This window comes from Sinohyriopsis cumingii, chromosome 14 (assembly GCF_028554795.1).
Source record: "Sinohyriopsis cumingii isolate HCF-2022 chromosome 14, ASM2855479v2, whole genome shotgun sequence".
Classification (NCBI taxonomy): domain Eukaryota; kingdom Metazoa; phylum Mollusca; class Bivalvia; order Unionida; family Unionidae; genus Sinohyriopsis; species Sinohyriopsis cumingii.
The window spans coordinates 26829538-26849024 of record NC_142974.1 but is presented as its reverse complement, the minus strand read 5'-3'; the positions used below and the strand labels follow the sequence as shown (position 1 = coordinate 26849024).

Sequence of the window (19487 nt, the reverse complement as noted above, 5' to 3'; positions counted from 1 at the left end):
GACTTAAACGGTGAAATCATTCCCACGCCTTACTGAATAGTATTTTTTAATTCTTTCCACATCACCAAAAACAGAAACAGCATATAATGCTTTCAATAATTTGTCCGTCCGTACGTAGAAATACATGACCTATTTAATGTGAAACTTAGAAGAACATACTCATGTATTTTCAATTTTTATCGAGCAACATGAAAGTTTGTAATCGGAAAAAGGGTGAAAACAATGCAGGTAACAATACTTTCATTTAGATTATGATACCTACCACAATCTGAGAATCGAATTTCGTCGACAGCAAATGCGAATTGATATCCGCTGACATATAAAGATATGAAGGCCATTTCCTTCAATTTTATCAACATCACCGTCTTTCTGTTCCAAATATTTGAAGCATTGTAATACCTATAGTAATCTAGTGAAAGATAGTATTGGGAGCCGTTACTACTGTGTTGATACAACTGGACGTAGAAATCACTAGTCGTGTAATAGCTGTATAAGAATGATAATTCGCAGTCTGTGGTGTCCACTGGAAATGAAGCTGTATATAGATATCCACTCCAATAGTAGTTCCCCTGAATAACCACGAATTGACCTAAACAGAAAAAAATGGCATGAATTTATACGCTACAAATGTAATTATATTGTATTTTGTTTCATGGTTTAAACGTGAGAGTTACTACAATGATCCATTTAAACATGATTCACGAAATAGCACGAAATAATGTCTCGGTTTACTACCATGTTTCGTCTGTTATACTTTAGAAAAAAAAAGCAAATATGTTTTGGAAGGATATAAACCACGTGTTCAAGTTTAACAAGTTCGATCGGAAATGTTCATTAACAAAATGGTTAAAAGTTAGTAAGTGATATTAGTTTGGAACTTCTGACTGTTTGAACGCTGAATGTTCACACATATCAGAGAAAAACATGTGATGGAATGGAATTATGGTATAACATAGTACCTTAGATATCACGATCAATATTAGCATAAACTATAATGTACTGCCGAAATAAACATGCACAATAAATAAAGATCAAAAATCTTCGTGATTGATAAAAGGAAACGTTCAGAATATATCTCTTTTCAAAGATATCTTTGGTTGAGTTGCAGCAAGGAGTATTAGAGTTTGAAGATTCGAATAAAACCATATTCTATACCTATCATTGTCCTTTTTTTAACCTACACTGAGTTTAAAAAATCTCTGCTACTCTACACAGTTTATGTTCAAATGATTTATTTGTTAACTCAATCAAAGTAGAAGATCGCCAATCTTTTATACATTCCTATCTCAAAGTCTAAACGGACAGAGGGAGAACCGAAGTTTATTGTATAATCAGCCAAGTGAATCAATCAGTCAATCGATCATTCATTCATTGCTTATGGACGAAAAGTGAACTCATCGTTGTTGCAGATCTTATCATAAATGACAAAAACTTGAAATTAGATTTTGCTATCTGGTTCCTTTCCCTATAAGTCTATATAAAAACTCGCATTTTGCCCTTGTAGTTGTGCAAACACTTTTCCGAATAGCATTACAAATTACTTTCTTTCCATGTTTAACTTTTCATCAGTATTTTCAAAGTGTTGCATGAATGCGTGTATTAAGTGTTTCGATGATAATTTGTTTTTTATTTTTTATTCCTCGCATTCCAAGACACAACTGATGATAGTAATCGTAACTTGCCCTGATCGTGTTAGCGTGCCTACAACTTATTTCTTTCATGCATATCTAGAGCCTGTATCATATGATTTAAAAGCTGTAGCTGTATTTACGCTCTTCTTCTCGTACAGGTATTGTTTAACAAACATCAGGTTATAATGTGACATTTGTAAACTTTTTTACACAAATGACACAAGGAGCTGATGAGCCCTTCAGAGCCCACAACGTGTGCTTCGACAACGCGTATATCTAGTTTAGGTCTAAAGGCGCATGCACGGTTAATCCAAAAACTATGACAGAAAACAAAAATACCTTGAAAATTGCAATTCTCCGGAAACGAATTTGTTCAGAGGAAATTTGTCCAATTAGCAACTTGTCTTGAATATATTTCAAACTTCTATATGCGCAGTGACTTCGATTTACAAGGAAACTAAGAACGCTTACCGCTGTTGGAATAGGTAGGATCAATAAAAGTTACTCCCCAGTATGATGTCCATGGTGCATTCACTATTTGCCAGAAATCATATGTGAAATTGCAATTTCCATTTTCAAAGTTGCATTCCCTTTGCGACGATGGAACTGAAGCATAATAATTTTGAAATTATTGATTGTGGAAAATAGTTTTACTAGCATCTTTAGCAAATATGAATGGAACATAAAGCAATTATATTAAGGAACTACGAGAAGGTCGTTAGACATTGCATAGTTTTAACTCCGTACTCGAATTACCGGAATGGCTTAACTGACTTTTAAGCGGAGACTGGGCTATTATAATTTAGCTATTTGATTTATGTTTCCCTCGTGTCATTCCTTATTCAACCTTTTTGCAATGAAAGCTGGATTATGGATCCTTGATACAAGCCTTATCCAAATATAGATGTCACCGTAGACAATTAGTGGATAGTTTTGGAATCACGAGGATCCCAAAATATTGTACAAAATTATCGTGCATTTTACTATGTCATAAGATTATTAAGTATAGGGAAGCAATACGATTACCAAAAATAGAAGATATACGTTATGTAATCAAAAGTAGCATAAACACAATGTATAAATGAACCGAATGCCTAATAATTGTAAAGAATACCTGAGAGTGGCATCCATTAGGAACGATAGAAAATAGAATGCGTTCGTAAGTATGTAAAGCAAATTTTGACAATTTTCAGGATTTTTTCGATGGCATTTTCTTGGAGTGCTTACATAGTTCTAACGTACACAGTTACATTGTACTTCAAATTACGAAAATGAGAATATGTTGGCTCCATTCGTCCAATCCAATCGCACGAAGTTATCAATTTATTATAAATAGTATGTCTGCTATCACGAATAACATTAAAGTTTCGCTGCTTGCAATTAACATTTGAAATCATTAAAGACCCCACATAGCTTGGAGAACTAATTTGTTACTTTACGTATTGTTTCAAGGTAGAGTTTTGTGCTGAATGCTGTAAGATAATTACTTGATGTCTCTCCGTTCCATTCCCACGTAAAATTACTGCTGGTTGATGTCCTGGAATACCCACATTCTTTGAAAGTTTTCAAGCAGGAGATAACATCTGGAAAAAATGTATACAGTGGACATTTTGTATCGTTGAATAAACATACATTCATTTTCATACAATGTAAAGGGCTCAGCAAGATACTGCCATGATTTCATCGTCCGTGTATTGTTCCTTGATCTTGACCTGCCCGTTCGTTTCATGACTAAAGCTGTTTAAGGGATAAGTCATGACAAGAACTTTAAATGAGGTAAGACATTCATCCTCATAAAATACATCTAAATTCATCTTGCAAAATTCTAAAATTGTTTATGGGAGTTTTCGGTATATAAGTTGTGAAGTGACATAATTTATACTTGATTACTTGTTAAATATCAACTCTTAAAATAGTTACTTTTGTGCAAATATACCAAAGTCTGCATTGCTGTGAGTGGAGGTCTTACGCTAAGTAACAGACGGTCGTGAACCTAACTGTAAGCTAAAATTCAACAGAACCCTGTTGCCTTGGAAAATAACAGAAAATTGAAAAGTCACTCTTTTATTTCCGAATAATCGTATTCATCCAATCACAATTTGAAAAGTATAGAATTTTCCGAATGATTTCCAATAGTGCTGAATGTGCTGATTTATAACGATGAGGTAATATAGAATTTTTTTTTACGAATTCTCAATAATGGCAACAAAATGTTTTACTCCAAAACGTCCGTGAGTGCTTTGTAATCTAGACAAACATCATTCCACTCTAATTACATCTAAACACAACTAAAAATGATTCCACAGACTAATCTTAAGACAGGAATGAACAACTGTTAGTCAAGGCTCTATATTTAAACACCGTTCTTGACCTGCGACTCAGTAGATGTTCTAAAATGTAATGGACATGTTCACTACCTATTAAGCATGCGTAGGCATTGAAGTAATATGTTAGGAAACATCTTATTCCCCGCTTATGATAATGTCAAATGTGAAATAGACAAAGCGTTGAAGTAGTTAGGCAGGCAAAATATTGCGTAGGACTGTAAATTACGTCCAAGTAAATCAACCAAGCTACCATTCTCATTACATATTACGCTGTATATCAAATTTATCACAAAGCAATCAAACTCATCACAAAGCAATCACTTAAAGATAACTGCCTAAATATTCGTAAATTATAATCCATTAAAGGTGTAAGTGTAAGCGTTTGAAAAATTAACTGGAGACAAATACAAAGTCAGTATTTACTATGGTACAGAATAAAGTGTTCGTACACACACACACACAAGCACACACACACAGACATATATACATACACACACAAATATATATATATATATATATATATATATATATATATATATATATATATATATATATATATATATATATATATATATATATATATATATATATATATATATATATATTACAGTAAAAGCTTTATATTCAAAATGTTAACGAGTTTAAACGTACGAGGACAGAGTGTAGTCAGCAAACGAATATCATCGATCGCTATGTCTCCTAGTGGTCCGGGTCCCTTTACGGCAACAAATTTGATCCTGACGTTTGCATCTGCTGGCAACGCCACACAATCTCGTTTCCAAAACTGTTCTTGCCCTCCTGATTTTTGCCAAATAATACTTTCTCTGTTATTTGACTCCAGGGCAACCTATGATGAAAATCGTAAACAAGTCAATAGTCAAAGGGTGGTTCATTTTATTATTATCTTTTTTTGCATTGATCATATCCTCCACAATACAAAGATAAATGTAACTCATCTTACCCAGACATTATATTCGATGGAGTTTTGCCCCAAAGTAATTAATGAAGTTTAAAAAATATATTTAAATACATATTTTTAAATATTTAAATTACACTTAAAGCTGAACATAAAAAGCCATTTACTGTCAAAGGTGTTGGCATTTTGAGAAAGTTAAAAAAAACGTGTCATGTGTGAATGGTTTACAGTACCAAATCTTTGAGGGATAAACTTACTGGAATTAGTTTAGTTATGGTGTGGGTTTTGACTGCTCTGTAAACTCTGTACCAGCATGTACAGTACATTTTACTTTGATGCATTCGGACTAAGTCATTCATTGAATAGGCAATTAAACGACCTTGAAAATTTAGCGTTGATATATCTATATTGCCAAAAAGAAACTCCAGACGAGGACTCGGAGGATGCGATGATAACTAGTTTAAGGTTTGGCAAGCATGTCCAGCGGACTCTAAGGTTGTGAAAAGCATTTATAAGCAAACGTCCAACGTTCGTTGCGTAAGTACTCCGAGCTTTAACAACAATAACATATTTTTGTATATTTGTCTTCTGACTTAACGTACAGGATCTATGAACTTTCTCATTCCTGCAAATGGCACAAGTAACGAAAATCTTGCAAATCTGGTAAGTCTCTTGTACCATTCAGAAACATTAGAGAAAAATATACTCATTTGTATACTGATGTATAATTCAAAGAAAGTGGAATACTATATCTCGCCAATGCTACATGATGACTACTTATTCCTGGATGGGGAAACCGATGCACTGGGGTCCAGAAGGATATTGGGTTAAATCTTTGTTCTAAAAATGCGTCGGAATATGTATTGTACAACTGTATCTGTTACCCTCGGTTTGCGGTATGGAGTATTTATTGGTTCATTAATCACTGATGTATGGACACAAATGAATGTTATGCTTCATATAAAGTGATTGTGATGATCCGGAAAATAACGGTATGTTATGCATTCTTTTAACCTACGTACCTTAAGTGTTCCAATATCCTTTCCATACATATGATAAAAGAACTGGATTGATCGATATGTCATGCTAGTGTTAACATCTGGAAAGATTAACGCTGTAGCATCACCTTCGAGTCCATAAGTAGCTTCGGCATACATATATCGGCCTGTAAGTTAATGATTGGTAGGTTCAATAATTAGGACAAAGAGATCCGGTTTCAATTACTATACAAACATATATAATTGTTACGTATTTTGTGTATTGCTGCAAAACGTGTAACTATGATGAAGCAGATTGCTGTCAAATAAATAAAACACTAGGTGCTTTTTCAAACCGAATAATAAAAAATTACTGGCGTAGGATAGGCGATATTGTTTTAGCAAAAAATACATCCTTTGATACTTTTGACAATTAAATCACATACATAAGCAAGGCCGGAAGGACCGAAATGAAAAGACGTTGTAAAGAATCCAATATTATATGAATTGAGATACGTACAAACAAAATCAAAACCAAGCAAACAATGTAGAAATTCTCTTCTAGGATTTGATGAACTGTGATATTATTTCATAAACTCTAAATGTCTATTCAGTGGTGATGAAACCTAGAAATCAACTAAATACTGGGCTGCATGACCAACATATTATACCTGAATAATGCATTTTATGTACGTTTTTGACAAGCAATAGACTATAGTGAATTAGCGTGTTTACAATATACTCCACAATGGCTTATGTATAATTTATAAGCATCTGTAATTTGAGAACGACATTTTACAAGCTGTTGCATCTGCAAAATTTGGTGTAATTCTGAATATCTGTAAAACTAAACACCGATCAGTTGGTGCACGTTGAATGCTGACAAGGAGTATTACATGCACACTTCATACAAATGACATCATGGTTTTATGTTTTTCTTCTTATACAGAGTTTGCGTACACACCTGTATCGTTGCCGAATGTATTGTCCACGTTTGGTCCTGTACCGTTCGAAGGAGTTGCACCTTTAGCCCAGTGCCACCTGAACAATGGTGCACTCGTTTTGCAATTCGTACAGTTGATGGAATACGCTGAAACACTTGGTTGTTCAAAGTCACATATTCCGGCCTGAAGCCCGTCTGAGATGGAAAAGAAAAGAAAAAAAGTTTATTTATTGTTAATGACAGATGCAAAAATTGACGGTGTAACCATAAACCTTACAATCACAATATAATAATAAAAAAATATATGCCATGGTCAATATTTTACAGGGAGTAATCCTGTTGGTAATGTTCAATTAGTTTTACAAAGTTTTCAAAATGAACACATTTTTGCAAGACCTAATTAAATAAACTGAATCTCTTTCCGTAATATTTGTCTCGTGTGAGGGTCGAAATTTCTATACATCATATGACTAATCAAGCAAATATTTATCTATTCTAACCAAAATCGTCAAGTATTTCAACATTCTACAATTGTTTCATCAGAGCGTTTGTCCACTTTATGCAAAAGAGAGGTGTTCACTCATCCATTAAACATCATTCAGCACAGAGCGCTTGTGAACATGAATGTAGTTTTAAGTTTTAAAACTCTTATAATCAATTACAAACTAATCAAGCAAAACCATTAAGTACGCACATGTGCACGTTTTTGATCCAAATGCAACATTATCAATCGCAATAATTCTGGTTCTTTGATTTCCTCTAGTCGCCAGAAAAGACACTGAAAAGAACAATAATGAAGAGGATTATAATAGCAAATGCTCTCGAACTTATTGTGCTTCTAATTACTTTATTTCGAAATGTTTTATAATTCAAAATATTTTGTTATGTGCATCCAAAACCATTAGCATTTCTTACTTACAAACATTACCAGAAACGCCATCCATTGCCTGTTCTTCATGGTGAACTATGATATATATATATATATATATATATATATATATATATATATATATATATATATATATATATATATATATGCTTGAAATGTATCTCAGTTGTGTAAGTAGATTAAACAAGACATATGTGCTTCGGCTGATGCTTACATTAATGCATATAACTTAACGGTTAAAGATCGTCAAGTGAATTTGAGAAATAATTTTTTCCTCAGCATGTTATTTACATATACTAAAATTATTTATCAGTTATTATGCACAAGTGTTCTGCTTATGATGTATTGTACGTTAATTTCGAATTCATGCGGGTTGGCGTCTTCTCTATATTCATTACTACACTATAAACGAAGAATTATTTAGGCATAACTGAAAGGGAAAGCGGTCAAAGTGCTAGATAATATCGCTGCAATCAACAGCAATAAACTAGTATCGCAATCATCGCCAATACCAAAAGCGACAATACAGCACTAGGTCTCACCAGAAACTATGCTAGAAGTCTCAAGTTCTCCAACAGTCACACATTGGTACATCCAAGTCTCTTCCTCCTCTCGGTGACGCGATGGCATTTCCCAAACACTGCGGGTAACGTCGTTAACACTAATGTAGAGTGATAAGGCATTTCCGGCGGATGCATTTATCCAGTAGTAAAACTGAATACTATAGGAATTGTTTTTATTAACCGAAAATTCAGGGGATTTGAGATATGCCTTGTCAGTTTCAAATCCGTCTCCGTTCGTGTAGTAGGCTACTCCTGATAATGCTGAAATATAACAAAACATAGATAGTTTGATAGATACGTACATATTTTAATACACAGATAACGACCTGTCATCTGATTAGTTACGGATTAGCCAAGTAATTCAATGAAATATGAAACAATAAAGGAGCAAACCATCAGCCCCAATATTATATATAAACACAAATTCTAGCGCGGGAAAAATAACAAGATTTCCACCATTAAAATGGCTTAATGGACAATCAAATTAGACATAAACAGCTCAGAGAAAATCTACCAGAACATGGCAAACAAGAATTGTTAGAATATATTGCATGAATATATCTATTTATAAATGCTTATATATATGCATGTATTATGTAAGTACGTACGTACGTACGTATGTATGTATCTATATATATGTATGTATGTATGTATGTATGTATGTATGTATGTATGTATGTAGGCATGTATGTATGTTTGTATGTATGTATGCATGTACTTACGTACGTACGTACGTACGCATGCATGCATGCATGTATGTATGTATGTATGTATATATGTATGTCTGTATGTATGTATGCATGTACATAAATACGTATGTATGTATGCATGTATGTATGTAAATACGTAAGCATGTATGTATGTATGTATGTATGTAGGCATGCATGTATGTTTGTATGTATGTATGCATGTAGGTACGTACATACGTACTTACGTACGTACGTACGTACGCATGCATGCATGCATGTATGTATGTACGTATGTATGTATGTATGCATGCGTGTATCCATGTTCCTGGGTTAAACAAACACATCATCATATTATTGGCTGAATTCGTCGACTAGGGCAAAACTTCAAAAAGTGTAAAGAGGTAGAATTAGAAGCAGTAAAAAAAACAAGAAATTAATATACATATTCACTGCAAAAATAATATTCAGTTTTAAGTACTTTTTGTGATTACTTAACGATAGAAAAGTATGAAACCCTTTTTTCAGTAATGCAGTTGTCCAGCTACAGCACGGGAATAACAGACCCGTAACATAAAATATATGGCAAGTGCAGTCCTCTTCGTAAAAAGAAAATTTTTTTCTTTAATAATAATTACTCGTATGTTTAAGCTATTTATACTTGAAAGTTATTTGTACAAGTAATAATATTATTTGTATCACAGCTCTTTATCCTCAAACTGTATTAAGCAAAAGCTTAATTTCAGTATTTCGTAGAACAATTCAAAAATACCATTTACTAACATTTTTGTCCAGTAAAAGTAACATTTGTGGTTGTGATATTATTTTGCGATTAAGTGCTGGCATTTTACAGTTTATGTTTGCATGCATGAAATTTGTTTTATTTATGTTAGCCTATGTTGCATAGAGGTTTAGTTGCCCGTTTTATTCGTAGATTTCGTTTTAGTTTCCTGTTTTCCTCACCTCAGTTATTTTATATTTTGAGGTGTTTTTGTGGACCATAATGTCACTACGCATGCAACGTTTGTGTTAAGATTTGCTTAGGCTTCAACATCGTCTTTTGTTTTCGGGTGGGGGTGGATAATTAATTCGACCTTGGCCTCACCCTGCGTAGATGCTGCCCTTACGCCACATGCTGGTTGCTGCGACTGTAATCGTTGTTGTTGGTCATCGCAATGGCATGATGCAACGATTCTGCATAAGGTAAGACATGGTGTATTTCCCCATATTTTGACTAACCCTAGAAACTCTTAATATGTTACATATTTTATTACAGTGTAAAGAGGGATACTAAAGTAGTCTTTTCGATATAATGTTTAGACCTACCGGAGCAGGTGGCTGTTACCTAGGGTTGTAACCATGAATCGTCTTTCTAATTTATATTACCATGATAGTGACATCTATCGTATCCTCTACTAAGTAGGTTTCATAATTTAAAATAGCACAATATGTTTTTGTATGCTAAACGCTAATGTTGACCAAACATATTAGAAGATATAACGACATGTTTAAAAATTGATCTAGCATCCGTATATAAACTTAACATAAAAACTTGCTCGGCTGTAGGCTTGAAACGCCAATACATCTTTACATACTTTATCAATGGTAAAGCCATAACTAAACAGTTTAAACTAAATTCGGCTGCTATTTCATATCAGGCTGACAGTCTCTCCAGTTCTGAGTAACGCTTCCCATCGAGTCTAATCAAAGATGCACAGGGGCCCCGAGTGGCCGAGTGGTCTAAAGCGCTCTCCGTTACGGATCACTGCCATCTCACCTCTGTCTGCGTGGGTTCGAGTCTCGGATTCGGCCAATGTGGGTATGTGAGAAAGGTTGCCAGTAGCTTCTCGTGGGTCGGTGGTTCTTTCCGGGATTTCCCCATTTTCTTCCTCCACCATTAATACTGGCTGCCATGCATAGCCTATCGTGTGCTGAAAAATGGCGTTAAACCCCACAACAACAACAACAACAAAGATGCACCGACAAGGAACGTGGTAAAATCGAGAAACTGTGGAAGCTCTAGATCCTATTGCATGTCTAAACTGTTATAAACAAGCTGTTCTTGTTCATAAGTGTTTAGTAGCATTAGATGTGCCTGTTCCATCAATGACTTTAATTAAAATCACTCTCCTGACGTGGTACAAAACTATCATTTGTATTTCCTTAATGTCATTATGATTACTATTATTATTATTATTATTATTATTATTATTATTATTTCGTATTTCCAAGCCTTTCTCCTGAAATTTACATACATTCATATCTTCGATTATCATAGTAACAAGCACATTCGATAAGCTTAAAATAATGTTCATTCATATATAGCGCTCATAGGCAACATAGATAAGTAGGTGGTGACAGACTAAGAAAAATGCTTCCAGATCAGTATACGGCTACTTAGATCATATATACGTGAAGTGTTTTGTTTTATTTTAATGGTGAAATATTTATGAAAAGAACTGATTTCTTTTTTTGTCCTCGGTTAAGCTCAAATATATCGGACAAATGATATAATGTATCGGTATCGGTATATCTAATGATGGAAGTTGGTATTGACACTCCTAGAAATCCTAATATGATTGGAAAGTTGCGAGTTAAAACTGAACAAATATATGTATTACCATACAGGACACATACAGGTGATCCGACCATCTGTCCTGGCAAATAGCAGCGGGTCAATGTACTTCCATGTTATAACTATTAGTCTCTGTTATTCTTATGCATATATGCTAGGCATTGTTTCAATCTATAGACCACCAAGTCTTCCAACCTATCAGCCACACTAAACAACCCAAATGACGGTATTACGTTTGGCATGTACTGCCAAATGTAGAACTGCCCTATAGATGGCTTATACAAAATTAAATTGTCATACCTTTAAAAATGTCTCACCAAAAGTTCATCGACTCTCCCCATATGTGCAAACAACGCACACACACTGACATATATATATATATATATATATATATATATATATATATATATATATATATATATATATATATATATATATATATATATATATTATGGACAACGTATTTACTACTTACGATTTGAAAAATATGAGTAGATGTAGCCAAAACTCCAGACTGCTGTTCCTGACAAAGCAACTGTAGCATAGGAACAGGTCGAAGTGTCAAATGTGCAGTTCACAGAAGGAATTGCTGACACGCACTGATTAATTGTACCTCCTATTGAAAGAGACCAACATATTGATTAAACATTAAATCATGCATGTCATACATTTGTTAAGTTGTTGTCTAATTGCTGCAAACATTAGATGTAATTTATGTCGCATATTGATTGAAAATTCATGCGTTGAAAGGTATTAACCATCTATATAATAACTGTATTGTTCATACAATATTCAAGGAAGTAACCTTGTTCACATGGTTAAATTAAAATTTACGGTTCTCAATGATGGTACCTCATATTTCCGACCACGTCAAACAGCACTGAGTGGAACAACCTTATTTATTTTCACTCGTTCATGCCGTGTGCAAAGAACTTTATATCCTTTCCGCAAATATATAGCTTAAAATTGTATTTTAACATCAGACATTTCTTAAATAATGACACCACTATCGAATGTATCCTTGTTTGTAATTGCACTTCCTTACGTTTACAGCTTATGATCAGTGAATGATATATATATATATATATATATATATATATATATATATATATATATATATATATATATATAAAATCAGATCATTAATATTAAAACCACAATGACCTTATTCGTAAAATAAACGAAGAACATCTACTGTTAAAGAGCATGTAACACGCATAACAATAACCAGCTAATATGCGTGCTTAAGACCATGTTAACGAGATACGGTAATAACAGTACCACGAATTATAAATGTATCAGAAAAACAACCCGTGGATAAAACTGGACAGGTTTACAGAAAGTGTTTCTCGTTTTTCCACAGCAGTGTCAGCCTCTATAATTTCACCTAAATCCATGATTCAGTTAAAGAATACATGGGATGTATGGTTGCGAAATACTTTTTCGGCAACATGATTATGATTGACCAGTTAGTAAATTTCTTTCCCGAACCCTTAGCTAAGTGTACTGTTAAATGGAAAATATTTTCTTCAGCATCTTTCTGCATGATCTTTTGATTATATTATTCTCTCAATCTGTCATACAGTATACCTACCACAGCGTACACCAGCATCTTCATAGTGGTTACAATTATGAGAATACCATCCATTATGCCTGCAGCTGTATATCGAGCTTTCATATCCACTACAACTGACATCATCCAGAAAAATATCTAGATCTTTATTGGAGGAAAATCCTGCACAGCACACTGCCGTAGCTCCAACAGTGCTGGGTGAGAAAAGAATAGCTTCTATATATAAAAACTATACATATAACATCTGTATGCCATTGCATGCATTCAATCATCTCAAATATAACATATTTTGAACTGTTCCTGTATCTTTAATGGGTTTGTAAAACTCAGTCTATAGAATATGTTTATGTGTTTAGCCATGCATATTGCAATGCACTTCTTAATGGTTTACTGGTTTACGCCATGATGAATAGCATCAACAGCACTGATAAAATAAGATATCTTATAAGAAACAAAGGAATTAATACCAATTCCATGCAATAAAACTAGGTAATGAGTATATATATATATATATATATATATATATATATATATATATATATATATATATATATATATATATATATATATATATATATATCAATGTTCATATTCAACCTGCATATTTTCCAAGAAACCTTTCATATTCTTATGTAACAGAACCAAAACAGGTTTTAAAGTATAAGGCAGTGTACTTAAACTAACGAGAATGTAGTCAATGCCGCATCATTTGATACTAATCATACTGACAGGAGTGAAAAATATATATCTTGCTGATAATGAAACTAGTATACTATTACCATATACTGAAACATATTGGATATATATATATATATATATATATATATATATATATATATATATATATATATATATATATATATATATATGGGTGCGCGGGTTGTATGGGTTCGTACGCACTGGATGGTGCAAAAGTCCTGAATTTATAATGATTCATGTGATAGGGCAGTATCAATGCAAGGAGCAATGGTCATAGTACTTCATGGGAAACGAGCATCCGTGCTAGCATACTTTAAACAAATATGTCTAATAGCAAACAATAATGTGAACGTCAATAAAATAAATGTGGTTGCTGGAAAGAGGCATAGCTTAATATTAACTTGTATTTTAAGCGTTTTGCAGTTTATGATTAAATACATATTAGTTGCACGTAAGTATTACAGTTATTCCATGGTCGTTGTATATTCTCTACGATTATCTCAACAATACCGCATTGAACACTACAGACTAGAAATGTATCTGTATCTATCGGATTGAATCTTAAGCAAATTTGTTCAGAATAGTATTATTTTGATCCGATTTAATTCCTTTATGCTATGATACGTATGCTAGGACTGAACATAAACAAGTCCAGACTAAGGTGTGTGACTCCGTAGACTCTGTTGCCCCAAGAAACCTATCCAATAATGTAAATTTCCTTCTGGTCAAAATGAGGAAGTACTAAGACAATATGTGTTAATTAGATTTATATATATTATTATAATTAACAACCAATGAGCTTCCTGGCATTCCTGTTAAGTTTATGATTTCCAACAGATTACGGATAATATCCCATTGAATACTTGGAGATGTGCAACCTTTATCAAAGATTATGATTGGTTGTCATTTGGTTACAGTTGTATGTGCTTTTGAATTATCCAGTATCACGAAAGACCATTTTTCTATCATCTAATGAAGACCATTACTAGCGCAGCTCATACCGTACATAATGTGATCTTATTTTGCCTAGCCAATCCCAAAAGTTACCCACATATAAATTAAATTCATTTAACATGGAGATGTTATATGTTTGAAAAGAGTAAATGACGGAAATATTTCGTTGAGTGTGTGAAAAATGCAGTATATTTGCGTGTGACGTTTTTCGAAGTCACTTAAACAAATATTGAAATTATTTCCCCACCTAGTGGAATATATCCGTTATTTACTCGTACCAAGCAAATATTCTTTTTAAATCATGCTAGATCTAATTGGCTAGCAATATGTAGATATCCTACTGAGTCATCATTAATATAAGTCTCCTTCGCAATTCAATGCAAAAACGCGCAATAGGGATAAACATGATGGGTCACTTTTCGCATCAGAACTCAGTTTATTTAACGGGAAGTGGTCATCTTACTGTTGGACTATCCAGACCTTTAACTTCAGATAAGAGTATCAGTGTCTATTGACGGACAGTGCAAACGTATGATATTCCACTGCAGTAAGATATCAAAGATTTTCGTTCAGAAAGTGCAGACAAATTATGTTGCAGCATGAAATAAAATAATGTGTTATTGAAGGTTATCTCAATTTGGAGTAGCCAGGTATGCAACAAAGGAAGACCTGGAAGTAAATTTTACTGAATTAAATAAAACCTGATTTCTCTTATTTAAACATGTCAACAAAACAGATCAAACCCCAAAAAGTGAAACAGCTTATCTGCACTTAAGTGAACGTAGTTTTTAAGCAAATATAATTCTTAATCAGATACCTGATTATTTCATATACGTTTTAATTTATATTTGATTGTTATACGACTAGATGGATTATCAAGCTTATATCGAAACAGAACACTATTTTAAGCTGTTACATACTTCTGTCAACAAGGAATTATTGTTGGTGATTAAAATATGGCATTCTAGATAAATATTTAGTATCTGTTCAGCATTTAGCAATGACGCATTTAATAAAAGAACTTAGACATTAAGTCCACATTGGTCAATCTTTTGAGATTGAAACTTTTCAGAAACGAAATGATAATATAAAGATCAAGGCAAGTAATTAGTTGATTCGGAAAGACTGGAATCACTTACCTGTATCCAAGCATCCTACAGACAACCACAGCATCGTAGAAATCCCAGCCGTCATCACATACTGTGCCCCATGCACCATTATAGTATACTTCCACTCTTCCTTCAAGACAGTTACTTCCGTTAACCAGTCGAATTTGAGAATTGTAATCTTTAAAATAAACACGGGTTTTCAGATTGTGACAGTGAATTTTTCAGTTTTTCATTTATTTACCTTTTGCCTTTTCCAGAAATGGAAACGAAATGTATTTCAAAACCAGCAATATGCAAGACTTTAATTTTGAGGTTAGGAAAAACAAACGGGTTAATCATTGGTGTCACGCTACTTACTGTATAACCTAACTTAAACATTACATGTCCACCATAAAGTTAACTTACTAGATATTCATTGCAATACCCAACGAACTGAATCTTCCCAAAATATTTTTGAGTGTACAATATTCGATCATGGCATTCAAAAGCTGTTTTGAGGGTTATAAAAGTTCTTTTTTAAATAAAGCCCACACAAGACTCTTTGCAATTTGATGCTGATTATCATTTGAATTAAAAGTAGTAAGCAAATCTAAGAATAGCTTCAAAGCATAGCCTTTAAATCAAATTATTTTCAGCATTAAATTAATACAAATACAATAAAACTCGGTCATAAACATAGCTCCTTTTAGACAATAACTATATTTTTCTTAGCGTTCTTCTTATAAATTGATACATACATGATGGTGATGTAGGGAGGTATGTGATAGTAGTTTTCCTTGGAGGTAACGTCGTCATCGCAGTTTTATTCACTGGAAACTCCTGACCTTAAAGATAGAACGTTACTCAGCTCAGTTTCAATTATATTGACAACATTACTTGAGAAATAGTTTGATCATTTATTACACAAAAGCATTAAATTGCGCAAAATAGGGGTTGTACTGTTTATCTTGCTAGGCCGAGTCGAAACAAATATTAAATTATGTTTCATATGGAGTGCAATGTGTCATGTCCAGTACAAACTAAATATAGGCACATGTTACAGTTTCACATCGTATCTATTGCAATTACGTCCCGTTTAATATCGTGTTTTTGTTTGTTGTGTTCTTAATATGCGACGTTTTACATGAGATTATTTGAAACAACTGCTAGTTTTACTATGATTGCTTTCTAAAATTAAATACACTGATAAATCATTGTCACAATAAATGTTTTTCTCACATCTAAATTATTCTAATTTGGAATAGCAATAGTCTTTTTTAAAAGAGATCAGTTTTTGAAGCGAACAAGATGTCAATAATTAAAACAGAACTTGCAAATTTTACTCACCGCATGATAGCCCAGCATCTTGAATATGAGAACAATGAATATTTCCCCAACCCTGGAACGAACACTGGGATATATCTGTCTCAGTTCCTCTGCAGTCAAAACGATTCGCCCAGATATAACCTATTCCTTCTCCAAAAAAGGCGCCCCGGTACGCATATACGGGTGTAGTATCACTAAAAGAGAAAAGACAGATATAACTATTTATGTTATTATAAAAAAATAAAAAATCAAAGGTTGACAAAAATGAAAATCGTCTCGGTTTGGTTCTTTCTTTCGGTCTTATGCTACTTACGAATTAACAATTGAACATATAAAACATTATCTGGGTAGAAAGCCGTGAAGCACATACCTATAGTCGTATTATAAAATTTTATGTTAATATGATGTTAGGTGTTTAATTGTAAATCTTTTGTTTTAACTTTGTGAAGCCAATCGTAAATGGGCAACTGAAAAATGTATGGAAGAGAATATGGAATATTGGATGAATCCGACTTTCTTTAAAATTAATGCAAAGCGAGATTGCTTCACAGACTTTTATGTCAGCAATTAATTTATCACTGATTTATGTTCAATCAAGTACACTATTTTCCAGGCAGTTCTTTAATGTTTGTTCGTTTCTGACTTTAATTTACTGACTAAAAAATACTTTTGGTCTTTTGAAATTTATTTGATTGAAAGTGTATTCAGAGATAAAATTAAAGGTCTCACGGGAAACCAAGCTGGCGGCATACAACAGTCGCATCTAGATTATCCCACATATCATCACAGACTGTCCCCCATAAATCGGATGGGCAGTTTTTGCGTTTTATCTCCAAACGGCCATATGATCCTTCCGACAGCTTTACTTCAAGGTCTAAAATGTAATTGAAGACATCAAAACGACTGTCGAAAATTACACAGATATGTTATAATATTTGAGTAAATGCGGTGTTTAAAGACAAGTTGTGAAAGGCAATCATTTGATATGTATGTATGTATGTATGTATGTATGTATGTATGAATGTATGTATGTATGTATGTATGTATGTATGTATGTACGTATGTATGTATGGAATTATGCATGCATTTTTTTTATATGCATGCATGCCTGCGCACTTGCAGCGCTTAAATGGAGACTTTCAAAGACATATATCATTGTTTACCATTAGCTGAACACGAATGAGCTAAAGGTGTTGTGACAGTTGCCGTCCGTGTTATATTGGAAAATGCCCACTGTGTTGTTCCAGGCATGGTAGTCATTTTATCAGTAATTTCTGCAGGGATTGCTGTAGAGGTAGCTTTTCCAGGTATTGTGAGCCCTTGCCACTCAGTTGTTGTAGTTTCTGTGCTGATGTTTTCATTAATTGTTTTGACGGTGGTTGTCTTAGAATCGAGATGGACTGTTGGTGTGGTACTGACGAGCTCGTCGTATGTCGCGTACCCTGTGTTAATAATAGAAGTATTTTCCACATAAATAAATTCGAAAATATACAAGGCATATGCAGAAATATGCTGCTAAATAAAGTTTAAATTTTCTGACTACAGTAGTGTAAAGTCACCGAATGATAGCAGAAGAAAAACATATTGTAATCACAAAGGAACTAAAATTACGTTCTGTGTCATTTCGGGGTTTTCGGCTGGTGAATATTGTGCTACGAAGGAAATGCGCGAGTGTTACAGAAATAATGACTAACAATAAAGCTAAGATAGGCATAAACTGCATGGCTACGTTATAGTTTATTTATGGGATTGTTTAGTTTCTTCAATCAACTTGTTATATTTCCCTTTGCAATACTAGCATATAGATCAAGAATTGAAAGAATGCAATAAAATAACCAAAAATGGACACAAACGTTTCACTCTTCCTCTGGATGGATCGTGACCAAAATTCTTAATTTGCACAGAGGTTACTATATGTAACAACTCCTCTTCGTTCAAGCTTGAGTTAGAGATGCCCTGAACAATTCCCTCAACAACCACGGTAGTAGTGGATACATCATTCACTGCATCGGTGTCCTGGAACACTAAGCTGTAACAAAAATCACATTAATTACTCATCCAACTCGGCTACTTTCTTCCTTTTAGTTTTCGAATCAAGCGCTGTTATTGTGTTCTTACCAGCAGGTCAAACAGTAGTCAATGGCTGCGAATTTTTTATATTGTATTCTCTCAAAAGGACATACGTCTATCATAAAGTCGAAATTATAATGTTAAAAATATCCTGTGGGCACAAAAGTCAATGAAAATCAAGATAGTACACATATATCTTCTTTTATCTAAACTTTATATATATAAATAGACTGCGTTTATTTCTGTATAAACTGTACGGAGAACTACTTT

At 33.5% G+C, this 19487-nt stretch overlaps 1 protein-coding gene across 1 annotated transcript in view; it reads right to left on the bottom strand.

The window, feature by feature from the left end:
* Positions 1-19487, bottom strand: part of LOC149783473 (MAM and LDL-receptor class A domain-containing protein 2-like) — a 173174-nt gene that overhangs the window by 152482 nt on the left and 1205 nt on the right. Inside the window, exons 3-18 of the mRNA XM_089931714.1 lie at positions 19001-19176; positions 18311-18589; positions 17877-18021; positions 17169-17341; positions 16580-16666; positions 15873-16020; positions 13102-13274; positions 11983-12123; positions 8226-8507; positions 7489-7572; positions 6816-6989; positions 5897-6039; positions 4610-4805; positions 3119-3214; positions 2103-2237; positions 263-589 (exon numbers count right to left, since the gene is read on the bottom strand). Of these exons, the coding sequence (XP_089787840.1) occupies positions 263-589; positions 2103-2237; positions 3119-3214; positions 4610-4805; positions 5897-6039; positions 6816-6989; positions 7489-7572; positions 8226-8507; positions 11983-12123; positions 13102-13274; positions 15873-16020; positions 16580-16666; positions 17169-17341; positions 17877-18021; positions 18311-18589; positions 19001-19176 (2759 nt within the window). The remainder of the gene's footprint in view (positions 1-262; positions 590-2102; positions 2238-3118; positions 3215-4609; positions 4806-5896; positions 6040-6815; positions 6990-7488; positions 7573-8225; positions 8508-11982; positions 12124-13101; positions 13275-15872; positions 16021-16579; positions 16667-17168; positions 17342-17876; positions 18022-18310; positions 18590-19000; positions 19177-19487) is intronic.